The sequence below is a fragment of the Oncorhynchus nerka genome, linkage group LG14 (assembly GCF_034236695.1).
Source record: "Oncorhynchus nerka isolate Pitt River linkage group LG14, Oner_Uvic_2.0, whole genome shotgun sequence".
Classification (NCBI taxonomy): Eukaryota; Metazoa; Chordata; class Actinopteri; order Salmoniformes; family Salmonidae; genus Oncorhynchus; species Oncorhynchus nerka.
In genome coordinates this window covers 13,376,709-13,401,909 of record NC_088409.1, presented here as the reverse complement: position 1 = coordinate 13,401,909, position 25,201 = coordinate 13,376,709, and the positions used below count along the sequence as shown (strand labels likewise).

Sequence of the window (25,201 nt, the reverse complement as noted above, 5' to 3'; positions counted from 1 at the left end):
TGGCTTTTTACCAAATTACCGTACAACAGACCATGTATTCACCCTGCACACCCTAATTGACAACCAAACAAACCAAAACAAAGGCAAAGTATTCTCATGCTTTGTTGATTTCAAAAAAGCCTTCGACTCAATCTGGCATGAGGGTCTGCTATACAAACTGATGGAAAGTGGTGTTGGGGGTAAAACATACGACATTATAAAATCCATGTACACAAACAACAAGTGTGCGGTTAAAATTGGCAAAAACACACACATTTCTTCACACAGGGTCGTGGGGTTAGACAGGGATGCAGCTTAAGCCCCACCCTCTTCAACATATATATCAACGAATTGGCACGGGCACTAGAAAAGTCTGCAGCACCCGGCCTCCCCCTGCTAGAATCCGAAGTCAAATGTCTGCTGTTTGCTGATGATCTGGTGCTTCTGTCACCAACCAAGGAGGGCCTACAGCAGCACCTAGATCTTATGCACAGATTCTGTCAGACCTGGGCCCTGACAGTAAATCTCAGTAAGACCAAAATAATGGTGTTCCAAAAAGGTCCAGTCACCAGGACCACAAATACAAATTCCATCTAGACACTGTTGCCCTAGAGCACACAAAAAACTATACATACCTTGGCCTAAACATCAGCGCCACAGGTAACTTCCACAAAGCTGTGAACGATCTGAGAGACAAGGCAAGAAGGGCATTCTATGCCATCAAAAGAAACATAAATTTCAACATACCAATTAGGATTTGGCTAAAAATACTTGAATCAGTCATAGAGCCCATTGCCCTTTATGGTTGTGAGGTCTGGGGTCCGCTCACCAACCAAGACTTCACAAAATGGGACAAACACCAAATTGAGACTCTGCACGCAGAATTCTGCAAAAATATCCTCCGTGTACAACGTAAAACACCAAATAATGCATGCAGAGCAGAATTAGGCCGATACCCACTAATTATCAAAATCCAGAAAAGAGCCGTTAAATTCTACAACCACCTAAAAGGAAGCGATTCACAAACCTTCCATAACAAAGCCATCACCTACAGAGAGATGAACCTGGAGAAGAGTCCCTTAAGCAAGCTGGTCCTGGGGCTCTGTTCACAAACACAAACACACCCTACAGAGCCCCAGGACAACAGCACAATTAGACCCAACCAAATCATGAGAAAACAAAAAGATAATTACTTAACACATTGGAAAGAATTAACAAAAAAACAGAGCAAACTAGAATGCTATTTGGCCCTACACAGAGAGTACACAGCGGCAGAATACCTGACCACTGTGACTGACCCAAAATTAAGGAAAGCTTTGACTATGTACAGACTCAGTGAGCATAGCCTTGCTATTGAGAAAGGCCGCCGTAGGCAGACATGGCTCTCAAGAGAAGACAGGCTATGTGCTCACTGCCCACAAAATGAGGTGGAAACTGAGCTGCACTTCCTAACCTCCTGCCCAATGTATGACCATATTAGAGAGACATATTTCCCCAGATTACACAGATCCACAAAGAATTCGAAAACAAATCCAATTTTGAAAAACTCCCATATCTTTTGGGTGAAATTCCACAGTGTGCCATCACAGCAGCAAGATTTGTGACCTGTTGCCACGAGAAAAGGGCAACCAGTGAAGAACAAACACCATTGTAAATACAACCCATATTTATGCTTATTCATTTTATCTTGTGTCCTTTAACTATTTGTACATTGTATATATATATATAATATGACATTTGTAATGTCTTTACTGTTTTGAAACTTCTGTATGTGTAATGTTTACTGTTATTTTTTGTTGTTTTTCACTTTATATATTCACTTTGTATGTTGTCTACCTCACTTGCTTTGGCAATGTTAACACATGTTTCCCATGCCAATAAAGCCCTTGAATTGAATTGAATTGAGAGAGAGAGAGAGAGAGAGAGAGAGAGAGAGAGAGAGAGAGAGAGAGAGAGAGGAGGGAGAGAATAGAGAGAGGGAAGGAGAGAGAGAGGAGGGAGAGAGGGAGAGAGAGGAGGGAGAGAGAGATATAGAGAGGAGGGAGAGAATAGAGAGAGGGAGGGAGAGAAAGAGATAGAGAGAGGAGGGAGAGAATAGAGAGAGGGAGGGAGAGAGAGAGAGGGGGGCTGCAGTCAGACAAGGATTCTCAAGGGGATGAAAAACCCACTAAGGTAAAGTACTGTAGTAGACATCTTTCCTGCTCTATTGTTAGTTTAGGTTAGTCAAGGGTCTTCTAGGGTCAGTATTCTCAGAGTAGGAGTCCTGATCTTGTACATGTCATTTTATTCACTATGATTGGAAAGCAAAACTGATCCTAGATCAGCACTCTGAGAAGCTTGATACATACGGGCCCTGGAGTGGAAACTAGACTATTCTGAATAACCTGTGTTGTTAGTCCTCTGAACCCCACAGCACAACCTGGGAGCTGCAGGGGGCTGCTGTCTGCAGTTCATGACTCCATCAGTCAGTCATATACCTTCAGGTGATAGATGTTTTCTTCTGCATCCAGATCAATGCACTGGGCTGACTTCTTAATGGCCATAACAGAGAGACCCACGTCAATACAGCCGTGTAACTTCCCCTTCTCAATCTGAAAGACAGGAACATTAATAACCATGTCAACACAGCCGTGTAACTTCTCAATCTGAAAGACAGGAACATTAATAACCATGTCAATACAGCCGTGTAACTTCTCAATCTGAAAGACAGGAACATTAATAACCATGTCAATACAGCCGTGTAACTTCTCAATCTGAAAGACAGGAACATTAATAACCATGTCAATACAGCCGTGTAACTTCTCAATCTGAAAGACAGGAACATTAATAACCATGTCAACACAGCCGTGTAACTTCCCCTTCTCAATCTGAAAGACAGGAACATTAATAACCATGTCAATACAGCCATGTAACTTCTCCTTCTCAATCTGAAAGACAGGAACATTAATAACCATGTCAATACAGCCGTGTAACTTCTCAATCTGAAAGACAGGAACATTAATAACCATGTCAATACAGCCGTGTAACTTCCCCTTCTCAATCTGAAAGACAGGAACATTAATAACCATGTCAACACAGCCGTGTAACTTCCCCTTCTCAATCTGAAAGACAGGAACATTAATAACCATGTCAATACAGCCGTGTAACTTCCCCTTCTCAATCTGAAAGACAGGAACATTAATAACCATGACAACACAGCCGTGTAACTTCTCAATCTGAAAGACAGGAACATTAATAACCATGTCAACACAGCCGTGTAACTTCTCAATCTGAAAGACAGGAACATTAATAACCATGTCAACACAGCCGTGTAACTTCTCAATCTGAAAGACAGGAACATTAATAACCATGTCAATACAGCCGTGTAACTTCTCAATCTGAAAGACAGGAACATTAATAACCATGTCAACACAGCCGTGTAACTTCTCAATCTGAAAGACAGGAACATTAATAACCATGTCAACACAGCCGTGTAACTTCCCCTTCTCAATCTGAAAGACAGGAACATTAATAACCATGTCAATACAGCCGTGTAACTTCCCCTTCTCAATCTGAAAGACAGGAACATTAATAACCATGTCAATACAGCCGTGTAACTTCTCAATCTGAAAGACAGGAACATTAATAACCATGTCAATACAGCCGTGTAACTTCTCAATCTGAAAGACAGGAACATTAATAACCATGTCAATACAGCCGTGTAACTTCTCAATCTGAAAGACAGGAACATTAATAACCATGTCAATACAGCCGTGTAACTTGTCAATCTGAAAGACAGGAACATTAATAACCATGTCAATACAGCCGTGTAACTTCTCAATCTGAAAGACAGGAACATTAATAACCATGTCAATACAGCCGTGTAACTTCTCAATCTGAAAGACAGGAACATTAATAACCATGTCAATACAGCCGTGTAACTTGTCAATCTGAAAGACAGGAACATTAATAACCATGTCAATACAGCCGTGTAACTTCTCAATCTGAAAGACAGGAACATTAATAACCATGTCAATACAGCCGTGTAACTTCCCCTTCTCAATCTGAAAGACAGGAACATTAATAACCATGTCAATACAGCCGTGTAATTTCTCAATCTGAAAGACAGGAACATTAATAACCATGTCAATACAGCCGTGTAACTTCTCAATCTGAAAGACAGGAACATTAATAACCATGTCACATTAATAAACATTAATAACATGTCAATACAGCCGTGTAACTTCCCCTTCTCAATCTGAAAGACAGGAACATTAATAACCATGTCAACACAGCCGTGTAACTTCTCAATCTGAAAGACAGGAACATTAATAACCATGTCAACACAGCCGTGTAACTTCTCAATCTGAAAGACAGGAACATTAATAACCATGTCAATACAGCCGTGTAACTTGTCAATCTGAAAGACAGGAACATTAATAACCATGTCAATACAGCCGTGTAACTTCTCAATCTGAAAGACAGGAACATTAATAACCATGTCAATACAGCCGTGTAACTTCCCCTTCTCAATCTGAAAGACAGGAACATTAATAACCATGTCAATACAGCCGTGTAATTTCTCAATCTGAAAGACAGGAACATTAATAACCATGTCAATACAGCCGTGTAACTTCCCCTTCTCAATCTGAAAGACAGGAACATTAATAACCATGTCAATACAGCCGTGTAACTTCTCAATCTGAAAGACAGGAACATTAATAACCATGTCAATACAGCCGTGTAACTTCCCCTTCTCAATCTGAAAGACAGGAACATTAATAACCATGTCAATACAGCCGTGTAATTTCTCAATCTGAAAGACAGGAACATTAATAACCATGTCAATACAGCCGTGTAATTTCTCAATCTGAAAGACAGGAACATTAATAACCATGTCAACACAGCCGTGTAATTTCTCAATCTGAACGACAGGAACATTAATAACCATGTCAACACAGCCGTGTAACTTCTCAATCTGAAAGACAGGAACATTAATAACCATGTCAATACAGCCGTGTAACTTCTCAATCTGAAAGACAGGAACATTAATAACCATGTCAATACAGCCGTGTAACTTGTCAATCTGAAAGACAGGAACATTAATAACCATGTCAATACAGCCGTGTAACTTCCCCTTCTCAATCTGAAAGACAGGAACATTAATAACCATGTCAATACAGCCGTGTAACTTCTCAATCTGAAAGACAGGAACATTAATAACCATGTCAATACAGCCGTGTAACTTCTCAATCTGAAAGACAGGAAAATTAATAACCATGTCAATACAGCCGTGTAACTTCTCAATCTGAAAGACAGGAACATTAATAACCATGTCAACACAGCCGTGTAACTTCTCAATCTGAAAGACAGGAACATTAATAACCATGTCAATACAGCCATGTAACTTCTCAATCTGAAAGACAGGAACATTAATAACCATGTCAATACAGCCGTGTAACTTCTCAATCTGAAAGACAGGAACATTAATAACCATGTCAATACAGCCGTGTAACTTCTCAATCTGAAAGACAGGAACATTAATAACCATGTCAACACAGCCGTGTAACTTCTCAATCTGAAAGACAGGAACATTAATAACCATGTCAATACAGCCGTGTAACTTCCCCTGGGACTGGGTTGTCAGGTCCTGAGATACTGCTGGGGCTGGGTTGTCAGGTTCTGAGATACTGCTGGGGTTGGGTTGTCAGGTTCTGAGATACTGCTGGGGCTGGGTTGTCAGGTTCTGATATACTGCTGGGACTAGGTTGTCAGGTTCTGATATACTGCTGGGACTGGGTTGTCAGGTTCTGAGATACTGCTGGGGCTGGGTTGTCAGGTTCTGATATACTGCTGGGACTGGGTTGTCAGGTTCTGATATACTGCTGGGACTAGGTTGTCAGGTTCTGATATACTGCTGGGACTGGGTTGTCAGGTTCTGATATACTGCTGGGGCTGGGTTGTCAGGTTCTGATATACTGCTGGGACTGGGTTGTCAGGTTCTGATATACTGCTGGGACTGGGTTGTCAGGTTCTGATATACTGCTGGGACTAGGTTGTCAGGTCCTGAGATACTGCTGGGACTGGGTTGTCAGGTTCTGATATACTGCTGGGACTGGGTTGTCAGGTTCTGAGATACTGCTGAGACTGGGTTGTCAGGTTCTGAGATACTGCTGGGGCTGGGTTGTCAGGTCCTGAGATTGAGATACTGCTGGGGCTGGGTTGTCAGGTTCTGATATACTGCTGGGGCTGGGTTGTCAGGTTCTGATATACTGCTGGGACTGGGTTGTCAGGTTCTGATATACTGCTGGGGCTGGGTTGTCAGGTTCTGATATACTGCTGGGGCTGGGTTGTCAGGTTCTGAGATACTGCTGGGACTGGGTTGTCAGGTTCTGAGATACTGCTGGGGCTTGGTTGTCAGGTTCTGATATACTGCTGGGGCTAGGTTGTCAGGTTCTGATATACTGCTGAGACTGGGTTGTCAGGTTCTGACTATTCTGAGATACTGCTGGGACTGGCTGGGGCTTTGTCAGGTTCTGATGCTGTGACTGGGTTGTCAGGTTCTGAGATACTTCTGGGACTGGGGGGCTGGGTTGTCAGGTTCTGATATACAGCTGGGGCTGGGTTGTCTTCTGATATACTGTGGGACTGGGTCAGGTTCTGATATACTGCTGGGACTGGGTTGTCAGGTTCTGAGATACTGCTGGGGCTGGGTTGTCAGGTCTGCTGGGACTGGGTTGTTGGGTTCTGATATACTGCTGGGACTGGGTTGTCAGGTTCTAAGATACTGCTTCTGATATACTGCTGGGGCTGGGTTGTCCGGTTCTGAGATCTGGGGACTGGGTTGTCAGGTTCTGATATACTGCTGGGACTGGGTTGTCATGTTCTGATATACTGCTGGGACTGGGTTGTCAGGTTCTGAGATACTGCTGGGGCTGGGTTGTCAGGTTCTGATATACTGCTGGGGCTGGGTTGTCAGGTTCTGAGATACTGCTGGGGCTGGGTTGTCAGGTTCTGATATACTGCTGGGACTGGGTTGTCAGGTTCTGATATACTGCTGGGACTGGGTTGTCAGGTTCTGAGATACTGCTGGGACTGGTTGTCAGGTTCCCAGATATATCAGCCTGACAACCCAGCCCTAGCAGTATCTCAGAACCTGACAACAGTCCCAGCAGTATATCAGAACCTGACAACCCAGTCCCAGCAGTATATCAGAACCTGACAACCCAGTCCCAGCAGTATATCAGAACCCACAACCCAGTCCCAGCAGTATCTCAGAACCGACAACCCAGCCCCAGCAGTATATCAGAACCTGACAACCCAGCCCCAGCAGTATCTTAGAACCTGACAACCCAGTCCCAGCAGTATATCAGAACCTAACAACCCAGTCCCAGCAGTATATCAGAACCTGACAACCCAGCCCTAGCAGTATCTCAGACCCTGACAACCCAGTCCCAGCAGTTATCAGGACCTGACAACCCAGTCCCAGCAGTATATCAGAACCTGACAAACCCAGCCCCAGCAGTATCTCAGAACCGGACAACCCAGCCCCAGCAGTCAGACCTGTCCCAGCAGTATATCAGAACCTGACAACCCAGTCCCAGCAGTATATCAGAACCGGACAACCCAGCCCCAGCAGTATCAGGACCTGACAACCCAGTCCAGCAGTATATCAGAACCTGACAACCCAGTCCCAGCAGTATATCAGAACCTGACAACCCAGTCCCAGCAGTATCTCAGAACCGACAACCCAGCCCCAGCAGTATATCAGAACCTGACAACCCAGCCCCAGCAGTATCTTAGAACCTGACAACCTTCTGAGTCCCAGCAGTATATCAGAACCTCAACCCAGTCCCAGCAGATATCAGAACCTGACAACCCAGCCCTAGCAGTATCTCAGAACCTGACAACCCAGTCCCAGCAGTATATCAGGACCTGACAACCCAGTCCCAGCAGTATATCAGAACCTGACAACCCAGCCCCAGCAGTATCTCAGAACCTGACAACCCAGCCCCAGCAGTATATCAGAACATGACAACCCAGTCCCAGAAGTATCTCAGAACCTGACAACCCAGTCACAGCAGTATATCAGAACCTGACAACCCAGCCCCAGCAGTATCTCAGGACCTGACAACCCAGCCCCAGCAGTATCTCAGAACCTGACAACCCAGTCCCAGCAGTATATCAGAACCTAACAACCCAGTCCCAGCAGTATATCAGAACCTGACAACCTAGTCCCAGCAGTGTATCAGAACCTGACAACCCAGCCCCAGCAGTATCTCAGAACCTGACAACCCAGTCCCAGCAGTATCTCAGATCCTGACAACCCAGCCCCAGCAGTATATCAGAACCTGACAACCAAGCCCCAGCAGTATCTCAGAACCTGACAACCCAGTCCCAGCAGTATCTCAGAACCTGACAACCCAGCCCCAGCAGTATATCAGAACCTGACAACCCAGCCCCAGCAGTATATCAGAACCTGACAACCCAGTCCCAGCAGTATATCAGAACCTGACAACCCAGTCCCAGCAGTATATCAGAACCTGACAACCCAGTCCCAGCAGTATCTCAGAACCGGACAACCCAGCCCCAGCAGTATATCAGAACCTGACAACCCAGCCCCAGCAGTATCTTAGAACCTGACAACCCAGTCCCAGCAGTATATCAGAACCTAACAACCCAGTCCCAGCAGTATATCATAACCTGACAACCCAGTCCCAGCAGTATCTCAGGACTTGACAACCTAGTCCCAGCAGTATATCAGAACCTGACAACCCAGTCCCAGCAGTATCTCAGAACCTGACAACCCAGCCCCAGCAGTATCTTAGAACCTGACAACCCAGTCCCAGCAGTATATCAGAACCTAACAACCCAGTCCCAGCAGTATATCATAACCTGACAACCCAGCCCTAGCAGTATCTCAGAACCTGACAACCCAGTCCCAGCAGTATATCAGGACCTGACAACCCAGTCCCAGCAGTATATCAGAACCTGACAACCCAGCCCCAGCTGTATCTCAGAACCTGACAACCCAGCCCCAGCAGTATATCAGAACATGACAACCCAGTCCCAGAAGTATCTCAGAACCTGACAACCCAGTCACAGCAGTATATCAGAACCTGACAACCCAGCCCCAGCAGTATCTCAGGACCTGACAACCCAGCCCCAGCAGTATCTCAGAACCTGACAACCCAGTCCCAGCAGTATATCAGAACCTGACAACCCAGTCTCAGCAGTATATCAGAACCTGACAACCTAGTCCCAGCAGTATATCAGAACCTGACAACCCAGCCCCAGCAGTATCTCAGAACCTGACAACCCAGTCCCAGCAGTATCTCAGATCCTGACAACCCAGCCCCAGCAGTATATCAGAACCTGACAACCAAGCCCCAGCAGTATCTCAGAACCTGACAACCCAGTCCCAGCAGTATCTCAGAACCTGACAACCCAGCCCCAGCAGTATATCAGAACCTGACAACCCAGCCCCAGCAGTATATCAGAACCTGACAACCCAGTCCCAGCAGTATATCAGAACCTGACAACCCAGCCCCAGCAGTATATCAGAACCTGACAACCCAGCCCCAGCAGTATCTCAATTTCAGGACCTGACAACCCAGCCCCAGCAGTATCTCAGAACCTGACAACCCAGTCTCAGCAGTATCTCAGAACCTGACAACCCAGTCCCAGCAGTATATCAGAACCTGACAACCCAGTCCCAGCAGTATCTCAGGACCTGACAACCTAGTCCCAGCAGTATATCAGAACCTGACAACCCAGTCCCAGCAGTATATCAGAACCTGACAACCCAGTCCCAGCAGTATATCAGAACCTGACAACCCAGCCCCAGCAGTATATCAGAACCTGACAACCCAGTCCCAGCAGTATATCAGAACCTGACAACCTAGTCCCAGCAGTATATCAGAACCTGACAACCCAGTCCCAGCAGTATATCAGAACCTGACAACCCAGCCCCAGCAGTATCTCAGAACCTGACAACCCAGTCCCAGCAGTATATCAGAACCTGACAACCTAGTCCCAGCAGTATATCAGAACCTGACAACCCAGCCCCAGCAGTATCTCAGAACCTGACAACCCAACCCCAGCAGTATCTCAGAACCTGACAACCCAGCCCCAGCAGTATCTCAGGACCTGACAACCCAGTCCCAGCAGTATATCAGAACCTGACAACCCAGCCCCAGCAGTATCTCAGAACCTCACAACCCAGCCCCAGCAGTATCTCAGGACCTGACAACCCAGTCCCAGCAGTATATCAGAACCTGACAACCCAGCCCCAGCAGTATCTCAGAACCTGAGATCTTACCGTAACATCCTTTCTCACATACTCTAGTTGTCTTTAGTTTGTACTATAACATTACTGGTTGCCTCCACCCTTTTTCTAATGTGTTTACATTTTTTTTAAATGTTCCTTTTTAAAAATCAATAAACAATTGGTCCCCCAAAAAAACATGTATTTCAGATGCTGTAGGAGAGAAAGTCAGTCTGATGTGCTTTCTGTGATAGCTGTGTGTGATTGATGAGTGTCCTAGCAGACAGAATGGGGACAGAGGGGCAGCAGATCTTTGTACTCACGTCAGCACCACACTTGGCATACTTCAGGATGCCCTTGTCCAAGTAGAAGTATCTCTGTAGAAGATAAGAGAAAAACAAGAGATAGAGATTAAGAGATAGAGAGAAAGGGAGAGAGAGAGAAGACAAGAGAGGGATGAGAAACACACAAGTCATCCTCTGGGCAGTGGTTCAACCTCTCTGTGAGGAGCCTGATGGATTCACCCTCTCTGTGTAGTTAATACATTTATTAATATCTGTACTCTCAGACATTTCTCTCTCTCTCCATCCCTCTCTCTGTCTCTCTCTCCACCTCCCTCTCTCTCTCTCTCCCCCTCCCTCCTTTACAGTGTACTAGTTTTGGTCAGTGCTTGGCCATAAGACTCTGGTCAAAAATGTAGTGCACTAGGAAAAAGGGTGTTTATTTGGGACGAACACTCTGTGTTTATGAAAACCGGCCTGGTGCCATGAACATCTCGTATATCATTAAAATGGGACTGTTGATACGATAATGAAAAGCGTTTCAGAAGCTTTAAGTCCTTATGTCAGTGTATGTATACATCTTTACTTAGGTCAGTCCTTTCTGTACACATGTCCACTCTTAGAAAAAAGAACAATCTACAATCTACAGTAAAATTGTTATTTGGCTGTCCCCATAGGAAAACCTTTTGAATAACACTTTTGGGTTCAGGAAGAACCCTTTTGAGATCCATGTAGAAGAACCCTTTCCACAGACGGTATGGACCACAAAATAGTTCATGGAACCAAAATGGGACAGAATAAACCTTTTTGTTTTTCTACTGAGATCATCTGTATCCAGCTCTACTGAGATCATCTGTATCCATCTCTACTGAGGTCATCTGTATCCATCTCTACTTAGATCATCTGTATCCATCTCTACTGAGGTCATCTGTATCCATCTCTACTGAGATCATCTGTATCCATCTCTACTGAGGTCATCTGTATCCATCTCTACTGAGGTCATCTGTATCCATCTCTACTGAGGTCATCTGTATCCATCTCTACTGAGGGCTCCGGGCAGCCGAGCGGAAATGGAGGAAAACTCGCCTCCCTGCGGACCTGACATCCTTTCACTCCCTCCTCTCTACATTTTCCTCTTCTCTCTCTGCTGCTAAAGCCACTTTCTACCACTCTAAATTCCAAGCATCTGCCTCTAACCCTAGGAAGCTCTTTGCAACCTTCTCCTCCCTCCTGAATCCTCCTCCCCCTCCCCCCCCTCCTCCCTCTCTGCAGATGACTTCGTCAACCATTTTGAAAAGAAGGTCGACGACATCCGATCCTCGTTTGCTAAGTCAAACGACACCGCTGGTTCTGCTCACACTGCCCTACCCTGTGCTCTGACCTCTTTCTCCCCTCTCTCTCCAGATGAAATCTCGCGTCTTGTGACGGCCGGCCGCCCAACAACCTGCCCGCTTGACCCTATCCCCTCCTCTCTTCTCCAGACCATTTCCGGAGACCTTCTCCCTTACCTCACCTCGCTCATCAACTCATCCCTGACCGCTGGCTACGTCCCTTCCGTCTTCAAGAGAGCGAGAGTTGCACCCCTTCTGAAAAAACCTACACTCGATCCCTCCGATGTCAACAACTACAGACCAGTATCCCTTCTTTCTTTTCTCTCCAAAACTCTTGAACGTGCCGTCCTTGGCCAGCTCTCCCGCTATCTCTCTCAGAATGACCTTCTTGATCCAAATCAGTCAGGTTTCAAGACTAGTCATTCAACTGAGACTGCTCTTCTCTGTATCATGGAGGCGCTCCGCACTGCTAAAGCTAACTCTCTCTCCTCTGCTCTCATCCTTCTAGACCTATCGGCTGCCTTCGATACTGTGAACCATCAGATCCCCCTCTCCACCCTCTCCGAGTTGGGCATCTCCGGCGCGGCCCACGCTTGGATTGCGTCCTACCTGACAGGTCGCTCCTACCAGGTGGCGTGGCGAGAATCCGTCTCCACACCACGTGCTCTCACCACTGGTGTCCCCCAGGGCTCTGTTCTAGGCCCTCTCCTATTCTCGCTATACACCAAGTCACTTGGCTCTGTCATAACCTCACATGGTCTCTCCTATCATTGCTATGCAGACGACACACAATTAATCTTCTCCTTTCCCCCTTCTGATGACCAGGTGGCGAATCGCATCTCTGCATGTCTGGCAGACATATCAGTGTGGATGACGGATCACCACCTCAAGCTGAACCTCGGCAAGACGGAGCTGCTCTTCCTCCCGGGGAAGGTCTGCCCGTTCCATGATCTCGCCATCACGGTTGACAACTCCATTGTGTCCTCCTCCCAGAGCGCTAAGAACCTTGGCGTGATCCTGGACAACACCCTGTCGTTCTCAACTAACATCAAGGCGGTGGCCCGTTCCTGTAGGTTCATGCTCTACAACATCCGCAGAGTACGACCCTGCCTCACACAGGAAGCGGCGCAGGTCCTAATCCAGGCACTTGTCATCTCCCGTCTGGATTACTGCAACTCGCTGTTGGCTGGGCTCCCTGCCTGTGCCATTAAACCCCTACAACTCATCCAGAACGCCGCAGCCCGTCTGGTGTTCAACCTTCCCAAGTTCTCTCACGTCACCCCGCTCCTCCGCTCCCTCCACTGGCTTCCAGTTGAAGCTCGCATCCGCTACAAGACCATGGTGCTTGCCTACGGAGCTGTGAGGGGAACGGCACCTCAGTACCTCCAGGCTCTGATCAGGCCCTACACCCAAACAAGGGCACTGCGTTCATCCACCTCTGGCCTGCTCGCCTCCCTACCACTGAGGATGTACAGTTCCCGCTCAGCCCAGTCAAAACTGTTCGCTGCTCTGGCCCCCCAATGGTGGAACAAACTCCCTCACGACGCCAGGACAGCGGAGTCAATCACCACCTTCCGGAGACACCTGAAACCACACCTCTTTAATGAATACCTAGGATAGGATAAAGTAATCCCTCTCACCCCCCCTCCCCCTTAAAAGATTTAGATGCACTACTGTTCCACTGGATGTCATAAGGTGAATGCACCAATTTGTAAGTCGCTCTGGATAAGAGCGTCTGCTAAATGACTTAAATGTAAATGTAAATGTCTGTATCCATCTCTACTGAGGTTATCTGTATCCATCTCTACTGAGATCATCTGTATCCATCTCTACTGAGATCATATGTATCCATCTCTACTGAGCTCATCTGTATCCATCTCTACTGAGGTCATCTGTATCCATCTCTACTGAGGTCATCTGTATCCATCTCTACTGAGGTCATCTGTATCCATCTCTACTGAGCTCATCTGTATCCATCTCTACTTAGATCATCTGTATCCATCTCTACTGAGGTTATCTGTATCCATCTCTACTTAGATCATCTGTATCCATCTCTACTGAGCTCATCTGTATCCATCTCTACTGAGCTCATCTGTATCCATCTCTACTGAGGTCATCTGTATCCATCTCTACTGAGGTCATCTGTATCCATCTCTACTGAGGTCATCTGTATCCATCTCTACTGAGCTCATCTGTATCCATCTCTACTGAGCTCATCTGTATCCATCTCTACTGAGGTCATCTGTATCCATCTCTACTTAGATCATCTGTATCCATCTCTACTGAGGTCATCTGTATCCATCTCTACTTAGATCATCTGTATCCATCTCTACTGAGGTCATCTGTATCCATCTCTACTGAGGTCATCTGTATCCATCTCTACTGAGATCATCTGTATCCATCTCTACTGAGATCATATGTATCCATCTCTATACTCCTGGTGTCTGGGAGCCGATGTAGGATGCTCCCCAAATTATACCCCATTCCCTACAACCTTGAACAGAGCCCTGGGGGGCATTTGGGACGCAGATGTAGCATAGATACTACAGGCAGCAGGCCATCAGCTAATGGAGCAATATCATCTCATTTAAAGAGCTAACCTTTTAGAGAGACAGAGAGAGAGAGAGAGAGAGAGAGAGAGAGAGAGAGAGAGAGAGAGACAGAGACAGAGAGAGAGACAGAGGGAGAGAGGGAGGGAGAGGGAGAGAGAGAGAGGGAGGGAGAGGAAGAGAGAGAGAGAGAGACAGAGAGAGAAAGAGAGACAGAGAGAGAGAGAGAGAGAGAGAGAGAGAGGGAGAGGGAGAGGGAGAGGGAGAGAGAGAGGGAGGGAGAGGGAGAGAGAGAGAGAGACAGAGAGAGAGACAGAGAGAGACAGAGGGAGAAGGAGAGAGGGAGGGAGAGAGAGAGAGAGAGAGAGAGACAGAGAGGGAGAGAGAGAGAGAGACAGAGAGAGAGAGAGAGACAGAGAGAGAGAGAGAGAGAGAGAGAGAGAGAGAGACATAGGGAGAGAGAGACAGAGAGAGAGAGAGAGGGAGAGAGAGAGACAGAGAGACAGAGGGAGAGGGAGAGAGGGAGGGAGGAGAGAGAGAGAGAGAGAGAGAGAGAGAGAGAGAGAGAGAGAGAGAGAGAGAGAGAGAGAGACAGAGGGAGAGAGGGAGGGAGAGGGAGAGAGAGAGAGAGAGAGAGAGGGAGGGAGAGAGAGAGAGAGAGAGAGAGAGAGAGAGAGAGAGAGAGGGAGAGAGAGAGAGAGAGACAGAGAGAGAGAGAGAGAGAGAGAGAGAGAGAGAGAGAGTGAGGGAGAGGGAGAGAGGGAGCGAGAGACAGGGGTGTAGTGAAAGAAATTGACGCCTGGGACATGTGGCTACTGCAAGGGGAGGGGGATGTCATTCATCAGGTGATTCAATTGGCTAACAACACAAAGGAGTGATGTCATGGGGGGGACACAAGGCTGGGAAATGATGTGGGTTGGGGAAGGGACTGATATTGATCACATTCTCTGACACCACTGTTTATCTGGAATATTTCCCACAAGTTAGTCCCCTTCCCCGGGTGCTGCTGTTTGGTGAGATGACTACCCTGTATCAGAGGTGAGATGACTACCCTGTATCAGAGGTGAGGTGACTACCCTGTATCAGAGGTGAGATGACTACCCTGTATCAGAGGTGAGATGACTACCCTGTATCAGAGGTGAGATGGCTACCCTGTATCAGAGGTGAGATGACTACCCTGTACCAGAGGTGAGGTGACTACCCTGTATCAGAGGTGAGATGACTACCCTGTATCAGAGGTGAGATGACTACCCTGTATCAGAGGTGAGGTGACTACCCTGTATCAGAGGTGAGGTGACTACCCTGTATCAGAGGTGAGATGACTACCCTGTATCAGAGGTGAGATGACTACCCTGTATCAGAGGTGAGATGACTACCCTGTATCAGAGGTGAGATGACTACCCTGTATCAGAGGTGTGACTCCCTGTAGAGGTGAGATGTATCAGAGGTGAGATGACTACCCTGTATCAGAGGTGAGATGACTACCCTGTATCAGGTGAGATGACTACCCTGTGAGGTGATGACTACCCTGTATCAGAGGTGAGATGACTACCCTGTATCAGAGGTGAGATGACTACCCTGTATCAGAGGTGAGATGACTACCCTGTATCAGAGGTGAGATGACTACCCTGTATCAGAGGTGAGATGACTACCCTGTATCAGAGGTGAGATGACTACCCTGTATCAGAGGTGAGATGACTACCCTGTATCAGAGGTGAGATGACTACCCTGTATCAGAGGTGAGGTGACTACCCTGTATCAGAGGTGAGATGACTACCCTGTATCAGAGGTGAGATGACTACCCTGTATCAGAGGTGAGGTGACTACCCTGTATCAGAAGTGAGATGACTACCCTGTATCAGAGGTGAGATGACTACCCTGTATAAGAGGTGAGATGACTACCCTGTATCAGAGGTGAGGTGACTACCCTGTATCAGAGGTGAGATGACTACCCTGTATCAGAGGTGAGATGACTACCCTGTATCAGAGGTGAGGTGACTACCCTGTATCAGAGGTGAGATGACTACCCTGTATCAGACAGTGTGTGTGTGTGTGTGTGTGTGTGTGTGTGTGTGTGTGTGTGTGTGTGTGTGTGTGTGTGGTGAGAAGCCTACCTTGTGCCATCCCTTCATCGGCCACTTCCTCCTCTTCAGCATGTATCCATCCTGCTTCTGGGGCTCCTGGACACTACTGTGTCCTCCACGCAGCCCCTCTACAATCTCCCAACTGTCCTGTAGACACAACAAGGTTACACACAGCCCCTCTACAATCTCCCAACTGTCCCGTAGACACAAGCAAATCTCCCAACTGTCCTGTTTACACACAGCCCCTCTACAATCTCCCAACTGTCCTGTAGACACAACAAGGTTACACAACAGCCCCTCTACAATCTCCCAACTGTCCTGTTTACACACAGCCCCTCTACAATCTACCAACTGTCCTGTAGACACAACAAGGTTACACACAGCCCCTCTACAATCTACCAACTGTCCTGTAAACACAACAAGGTTACACACAGCCCCTCTACAATCTCCCAGCTGTCCTGCAAACACATAACAAGGTTACACACAGCCCCTCTACAATCTACCAACTGTCCTGTAAACACAACAAGGTTACACACAGCCCCTCTACAATCTACCAACTGTCCTGTAAACACATAACAAGGTTACACACAGCCCCTCTACAATCTCCCAGCTGTCCTGCAAACACATAACAAGCCCAGCCCCTCTACAATCTCCCAACTGTCCTGTAAACACACAATCCTGTAGGCACACAACAAGGTTACACACAGCCCCTCTACAATCTCCCAACTGTCCTGTAAACACAACAAGGTTACACACAGCCCCTCTACAATCTACCAACTGTCCTGTAGACACAACAAGGTTACACACAGCCCCTCTACAATCTACCAACTGTCCTGTAAACACAACAAGGTTACACACAGCCCCTCTACAATCTACCAACTGTCCTGTAAACACAACAAGGTTACACACAGCCCCTCTACAATCTACCAACTGTCCTGTAAACACACAACAAGGTTACACACAGCCCCTCTACAATCTACCAACTGTCCTGTAAACACAACAAGGTTAGATAATTATTTTTATATAATGTCTGTGTCCCAAATGGCATCCTATTCCCTATATGCACTACTTTTCACCAGGGCCCATAGGTATCTGGTCAAATCTAGTACACTACTAGGAAATAGGATGCCATTTGGGACAAAGCCCAAGTATAAACTGACTAGCCAGTAAACAATAGTGTTTTATAAACAGACTGTTCCGTTTCCCACAGAGACCAGTCAGAATGTCAGGAGGGGGTGGTGACCTCTGTAAGAGAGAGAGAGATGAGGAAGAGAGAGCCAGAGAGAGAGAGAGATGAGACAGCGAGAGAGAGAGAGAGATGAGAGAGGGAGAGAGAGAGAGAGATGAGAGAGCGAGAGAGAAAGAGAGAGATGAGACAGGGAGAGAGAGAGAGAGAGAGAGCGAGAGAGATGAGAAAGCGAGAGAGAGAGAGAGAGAGAGAGAGAGAGAGAGAGAGTGCGCGAGAGAGATGAGACAGGGAGAGAGAGAGAGAGTGAGAGAGAGAGCGAGAGAGATGAGAAAGCGAGAGAGAGAGAGAGAGAGAGAGAGAGAGAGAGAGAGAGAGAGAGAGAGAGAGCGAGAGAGATGAGAAAGCGAGAGAGAGAGAGAGAGAGAGAGAGAGAGTGCGCGAGAGAGAGAGAGAGAGAGAGAGAGAGAGAGAGACACACACAGACACCTTTCCTGTAATAACTACCTCAGTAAATAGACTCTACCTTTCCTACAATAACTACCTCAGTAAACCTTTTCCTGTAGTAACTACCTCAGTAAATGGACTCTTTCCTGTACTACCTCTTTCCTACAATAACTACCTCAGTAAATAGACTCTACCTTTCCTACAATAACTACCTCAGTAAATAGACTCTACCTTTCCTGTAGTAACTACCTCAGTAAATAGACTCTACCTTTCCTGTAATAACTACCTCAGTAAATAGACTCTACCTTTCCTATAGTAACTACCTCAGTAAATAGACTCTACCTTTCCTGTAATAACTACCTCAGTAAATAGACTCTACCTTTCCTATAGTAACTACCTCAGTAAATAGACTCTACCTTTCCTGTAATAACTACCTCAGTAAATAGACTCTACCTTTCCTGTAATAACTAATCTAATCCGCTACACAATATTCACAGAGCTGATGGCTGGACGGACGGGTCGGGGTGGGAGGGAGGGAGGGAGGGAGGGAGGGACAGAGTAATGATCTTGATAATACGGCCAGATGATGAGATTAGAGAATATAATCATATATCCAGGTCAATGTGTTAACCTCACTGAGAGAGATAACACTCACACACAAACACACACACACACATGTACAGTACATTGTGTAATATACCGATGGTCCCTAACTAGCTCCATAGGGATATCCAAAGTGAAACCACATTTACCACGAGCATTACAATCGGGTCGCGTGCAGCTGCACTCCGAATTGCTGAGTACTTGTGTGCTGCCAGCTGTGGGCATGTGGTCCAGGCATGTGGTCAGGATTGAAATAAACCCAACCTTCATTTACGTTGTGACATACTCAATTACAAAACTACATTTTGGACGAGACTGACTTTATGACAAAAATGATCCTATAGTAGTTCAATTCTGACAGCAGAATAAACGTTTCTGACAAATACTGATACCACATAAGTCGTTTTTTAAATGAGAATTTGTTTTTTAGGGGAGGGAGGGCTCTATAAGGGAGAGAGGGAGGTATTTAAGGGAGGGAGGGCTCTATAAGGGAGAGAGGGAGGTATTTAAGGGAGGGAGGGCTCTATAAGGGAGAGAGGGAGGGCTTTAAGGGAGGGAGGGCTCTATAAGGGAGGGAGGGCTCTATAAGGGAGAGAGGGAAGTCTTTAAGGGAGGGAGGGCTCTATAAGGGAGGGAGGGAGGTCCTTAAGGGAGGGAGGGCTCTATAAGGGAGAGATGGAAGTCTTTAAGGGAGGGAGGGCTCTATAAGGGAGGGAGGGAAGTCTTTAAGGAGGGAGGGCTCTATAAGGGAGAGAGGGAAGTCTTTAAGGGAGGGAGGGCTCTATAAGGGAGGGAGGGAAGTCTTTAAGGGAGGGAGGGCTCTATAAGGGAGAGAGGGAAGTCTTTAAGGGAGGGAGGGCTCTATAAGGGAGGGAGGGAGGTCTTTAAGGGAGGGAGGGCTCTATAAGGGAGAGAGGGAAGTCTTTAAGGGAGGGAGGTCTGTAGTACAGTAATTCAACAGCTTACTACACTGTAGTCTCTATTCAGTCTGGATCCGTGAAGTGTTACAGATCACGTGATGGAGATGTAAAGGTCATTTCAGATTGAGACGTGAACACAGTGTCCGCTAACACCGGAACATTTACATTTCAATCCTGCTGTAACGCTGAACTTCAGCCATACGGCTTGAATAGAGCCCTATGTGACTGGGCTCATCATCACAGACCACCTGACAACAACAACACATAGTTAGTGGGAATCCTGCAGCAGCATCAGATACTCATGACTGTACAGTCTTATGTACGACTGGTATCCTTTTAATGGTTTGCATTGACAATATATCTACAGCGTCTCTTTTTGTGCTCCTGAATATTTAAAACGCTGAACCGTCGCTGAGGGCAAGGCGCTCTGGAAACGATGGGTTTCATTTTCCAAACAGAGACATTATGTTCTCTTCCTGACTGGAGATAGCTGTGACATTAATGAGTGTGTGTGTGTGGTCGGTGTTACCTGTCGGCTGTCGTGTTTGGAGGAGGAGCTGCTGTTGCTGTGTGAGGGGGAAGAGATCTTGTGAGACATGGCTGAACTCCTCTCCTCTGAGCCCATCTCCCAGCCCGTCTCCCTGCAGCCCGTCTCCCTGTAGCCCGTCTCCCTGTAGCCCGTCTCCCTGCAGCCCGTCTCCCTGCAGCCCGTCTCCCTGCAGCCCGTCTCCCTGCAGCCCGTCTCCCTGTAGCCCGTCTCCCTGTAGCCCGTCTCCCTGCAGCCCGTCTCCCTGCAGCCCGTCTCCCTGTAGCCCGTCTCCCTGTCCCTGGGGCTTGAGGATCCTCTCTCCTTGGGACTTGGGCTTCTCTGGGTCAGTGAGGCGCTGCAACCTTGTCCATCTGGAACATCCCCTCACACAGACACAGAGAGAGACAGAGACAGAGAGACAGAGACAGACAGAGACAGAGACAGAGACAGAGAGAGAGAGAGAGAGAGAGAGAGAGAGAGAGAGAGAGAGAGAGAGAGGCAGGGATGTTATTGATCTTTAGGAACATTTCATTGGCACCATTTAGCTAATAACTATTGTACATACTGAACTGAAGTCCTAAAAAGCTTTGAAGCTCCTTAGTCTCACTGGGAACCACAACCACTCTGAGTGAGAGAGATGTTGTTCTGACAGAGTGCTTCCTTTTAGCTGCATCTGTGTCCCAAATGGAACCCTATTCTCCAAATTGTTCACTACGTTTGACCAGAGGGTCAAAAGAGAATAGGGGCCCATTTGGGACGAAGCCTGTGATTCACTGTGCTGGTGAGTCATGGTCCAACAGTATGGACCGTCAACATTCATCAACGTACATACAGTGTGATGAACAGACACTTGTGCCCCCTTAATTGAAGCAAAATAGAAACAAATATTAATGTGCAATAATTACAGCTTGATCATACAGGATAGTGGTGAATAAATATCACATCACACACTGACTGGCAACTAAGGTGAAAAATAGACTACTGTCTTTGGTGTGTATCAGTAAATGAGCTTCACAGTGTGTGTGTGTGTGTGTATGTGTGTGTGTGTGTGTGTGTGTGTGTGTGTGTGTGTGTGTGTGTGTGTGTGTGTGTGTGTGTGTGTATGTGTGTGTGTGTGTGTGTGTGTGTGTGTGTGTGTGTTCACAAGGCAACATGTCAATGCAACATGCTTTACTGATGCTAAAAGAACAGAGGTGCTACTGTGTGTGGCCAATCAATGTGAGAATGATAAACAACCTGGGTGAACAAAGGTAACTGTAAATTATACCGTCAGTTCACAAGGCAACATACAGCAGGCAATCAATGCAACATGCTTTACTGATGCTAAAAGAACAGAGGTGCTACTGAATGTGTGGCCAATCAATCTCACTGGAGTTCCAATCAATCTCACTGGAGTTCCAATCAATCTCACTGGAGTTCCAATCAATTTCACTGGAGTTCCAATCAATTTCACTGGAGTTCCAATCAATCTCACTGGAGTTCCAATCAATCTCACTGGAGTTCCAATCAATCTCACTGGAGTTCCAATCAATCTCACTGGAGTTCCAATCAATCTCACTGGAGTTCCAATCAATCTCAGTGGAGTTCCAATCAATCTTAGTGGAGTTCCAATCAATCTCACTGGAGTTCCAAAGTAGTTTATTTTAAATTGTTTAACTTGGGTCAAACATTTCATGTAGCCTTCCACAAGCTTCCCACAATAAGTTCTAATCAATCTCACTGAAGTTCCAATCAATCTCAGTGAATTTTTCCAATCAATCTCACTGGAGTTCCAATCATTCACTCAAATCAATCTCACTGACAGAGCTGGTTCCAATCAATCTCACTGTAATCTGTTCCAATCAATCTCAGGCCTCAATCTTGCTCAATCTCACTGGAGTTCAATCAATCTCACGCTTTTATTTTAAATTGTTTAACAGTTCTGCTCACAAATTTTCTATAGGATTGAGGTCAGGGCTTTGTGATGGCCACTCCAATACCTTGACTTTGTTGTCCTTACGCCATTTTGCCACAACTTTGGAAGTATGCTTGGGGTCATTGTCCATTTGGAATAACTATTTGAGACCAAGCTTTAACTTCCTGACTGATATCTTGAGATGTTGCTTCAATATATCCACATAATTTTCCTCCCTCATGATGCCGTCTATTTTGTGAAGTGCACCAGTCCCTCCTGCAGCAAAGCACTCCCACAACATGATGCTGCCACCCCAGTGCTTCACAGTTGGAATGGTGTTCTTCGGCTTGCAGACCTCCCCCTTTTTCTTCCAAACAAACATAAGGATGGTCATTATGGCCAAACAGTTATATTTTTGTTTCATCAGACCAAAGGACATTTCCACAAAGAGCACAATCTTTGTCCCCATGTGCAGTTGCAAACCGTAGTCTGGCTTTTTTATGGTGGTTTTGGAGCAGTGGCTTCTTCCATGCTGAGCGGCCTTTCAGGTTATGTCGATATAGGACTCGTTTTACTATGGATATAGATATTTTTGTACATGTTTCCTACAGCATCTTCACAGGGTCCTTTGCTGTTGTTCTGGGATTGATTTGCACTTTTCGCACCAAAGTACGTTCATCTCTAGGAGACAGAACGTGTCTCCTTCCTGAGGGGTATGACAGCTGCGTGGTCCCATGGTGTTTATACTTGCATACTATTGTTTGTACAGATGAATGTAGTACCTTCAGGCGTTTGGAAATTGCTCCCGAGGATGAACCAGACTTTTGGAGGTCTTTTCTTGGCTGATTTCTTTTGATTTTCCCATCATGTCAGGGCAAAGAGGCACTGAGTTTGAAGGTAGGCCTTGAAATACATCCACAGGTACACCTCCAATTGACTCAAATGATGTCATTTAGCCTATCAGAAGCTTCTAAAACCATGACATCATTTTCTGGAATTTTCCAAGCTGTTTAAAGGCACAGTCAATTTAGTGTATGTAAACTTCTGACCCACTGGAATTGTCATACAGTGAATTATAAGTGAAATAATCTGTCTGTAAACAATTGTTGGAAAAATGACTTGTGTCATGCACAAAGTAGATGTCCTAACTGACTTGCCAAAACTCTAGTTTGTTTGAGAGTTTGAAAAACGAGTTTTAATGATTCCAATCTAAGTGTGAGCGTCTGTCTGTCTGGGATGGGATAGTATGAAGAATGGTTCATTTCCACTGGATCACATACCATGTTAACCACTAAACCCCCTGGAGACAGTCAGTCAGGAACTCTATACAGCCGGGGGCCAAGGACTGCATCCCAAATGGCACCCTATTCCCTATATAGATTAGTGCACTACTTTTGAACTGAGCCCTATGGGATCCTAGTCAAGAGTGGTGCACTATGTAGGGAATAGGGTACCATTTGGAACACAAACCACGTGTGTCTCACCAAGTAACAGTGTGTGTGTGTGACAGGTGTGTCACTAGGTGAGTATGATGTTACCATAGAGATATATACTGTATACTGTATTATATGTAATATAGGCTATATAATAGGTTATAATTATGTGGTATACAGAATCTCCCATCAGTCATGCAGTCTGTAGGGCTGCTACTCTGATACACACCAAGGTTAATCACATTACCCAGCTTCCTCCTCCACTGCATCATGTCTAGTAGGCTACAGTCTCTAGGGTTTCACAGACAGTGGGCCTGACGGTCACCTGGAACCCCCCCTACAGAGCTCTGATACACACCAAGGTTAATCACATTACCCAGCTTCCTCCTCCACTGCATCATGTCTAGTAGGCTACAGTCTCTAGGGTTTCACAGACAGTGGGCCTGACGGTCACCTGGAACCCCCCCTACAGAGCTCTGATACACACCAAGGTTAATCACATTACCCAGCTTCCTCCTCCACTGCATCATGTCTAGTAGGCTACAGTCTCTAGGGTTTCACAGACAGTGGGCCTGATGGTCACCTGGAACCCCCCCTACAGAGCTCTGATACACACCAAGGTTAATCACATTACCCAGCTTCCTCCTCCACTGCATCATGTCTAGTAGGCTACAGTCTCTAGGGTTTCACAGACAGTGGGCCTGACGGTCACCTGGAACCCCCCCTACAGAGCTCTGATACACACCAAGGTTAATCACATTACCCAGCTTCCTCCTCCACTGCATCATGTCTAGTAGGCTACAGTCTCTAGGGTTTCACAGACAGTGGGCCTGATGGTCACCTGGAACCCCCCCTACAGAGCTCTGATACACACAAAGGTTAATCACATTACCCAGCTTCCTCCTCCACTGCATCATGTCTAGTAGGCTACAGTCTCTAGGGTTTCACAGACAGTGAGCCTGACGGTCACCTGACACCCCCTGCCTGTCCCTGTCCTGTAGTCAAACCCAGGATCCATCTCCACTCTCCCAGCACACACACACACACACACACACACACACACACACACACACACACACACACACACACACACACACACACACACACACACACAATCTCTTTAAACCCTCTATGCTCATTTGAGACCCCTCTTTCAAAGTCACTGAGATATCTTCTTCTAGCCATAGTAGCCTGAATAATGGGCAACTGGGCCTTTTTATACATGACCCTAAGCATGATGGGATGTGAATTGCTTAATGAACTCAGCAACCACACCTGGTGTCTATATACATGTATCTCTCATTTACTCAAGTGTTTCCTTTATTTTGGCAGTTACCTGTACACCTTATTGCTCTAATACAAATTTGTCTCCCAAATGTGACCCTATAGTGGAAACCTACAGAAAGGTATCTCTCCAGGAACAGAGTTGGAGTTAAAACCTACAGGAAGGTATCTCTCCAGGAACAGGGTTGGAGTTAAAACCTACAGGAAGGTAACTCTCCAGGAACAGGGTTGGAGTTAAAACCTACAGGAAGGTATCTCTCCAGGAACAGGGTTGGAGTTAAAACCTACAGGAGGGTAACTCTCCAGGAACAGGGTTGGAGTTAAAACCTACAGGAGGGTAACTCTCCAGGAACAGGGTTGGAGTTAAAACCTACAGGAAGGTATCTCTCCAGGAACAGGGTTGGAGTTAAAACCTACAGGAGGGTATCTCTCCAG

At 46.5% G+C, this 25,201-nt stretch overlaps 2 protein-coding genes across 3 annotated transcripts in view; one reads left to right on the top strand and one right to left on the bottom strand.

The window, feature by feature from the left end:
* The window catches only part of LOC115126609 (oxysterol-binding protein-related protein 3-like), an 82,774-nt gene extending 62,127 nt beyond the window's left edge, over window positions 1-20,647 (bottom strand). For both annotated transcript variants that reach the window (XM_065027451.1, XM_065027452.1), the window contains exons 1-4: window positions 20,156-20,647; window positions 16,501-16,617; window positions 10,549-10,602; window positions 2,457-2,570 (exon numbers count right to left, since the gene is read on the bottom strand). In XM_065027451.1, the coding sequence (XP_064883523.1) occupies window positions 2,457-2,570; window positions 10,549-10,602; window positions 16,501-16,617; window positions 20,156-20,251 (381 nt within the window). In that variant the 5' untranslated portion in view covers window positions 20,252-20,647. The remainder of the gene's footprint in view (window positions 1-2,456; window positions 2,571-10,548; window positions 10,603-16,500; window positions 16,618-20,155) is intronic.
* Window positions 1-25,201, top strand: part of LOC135575139 (oxysterol-binding protein-related protein 3-like) — a 379,659-nt gene that overhangs the window by 206,848 nt on the left and 147,610 nt on the right. The gene's annotated exons all lie outside the window — the stretch shown is intronic.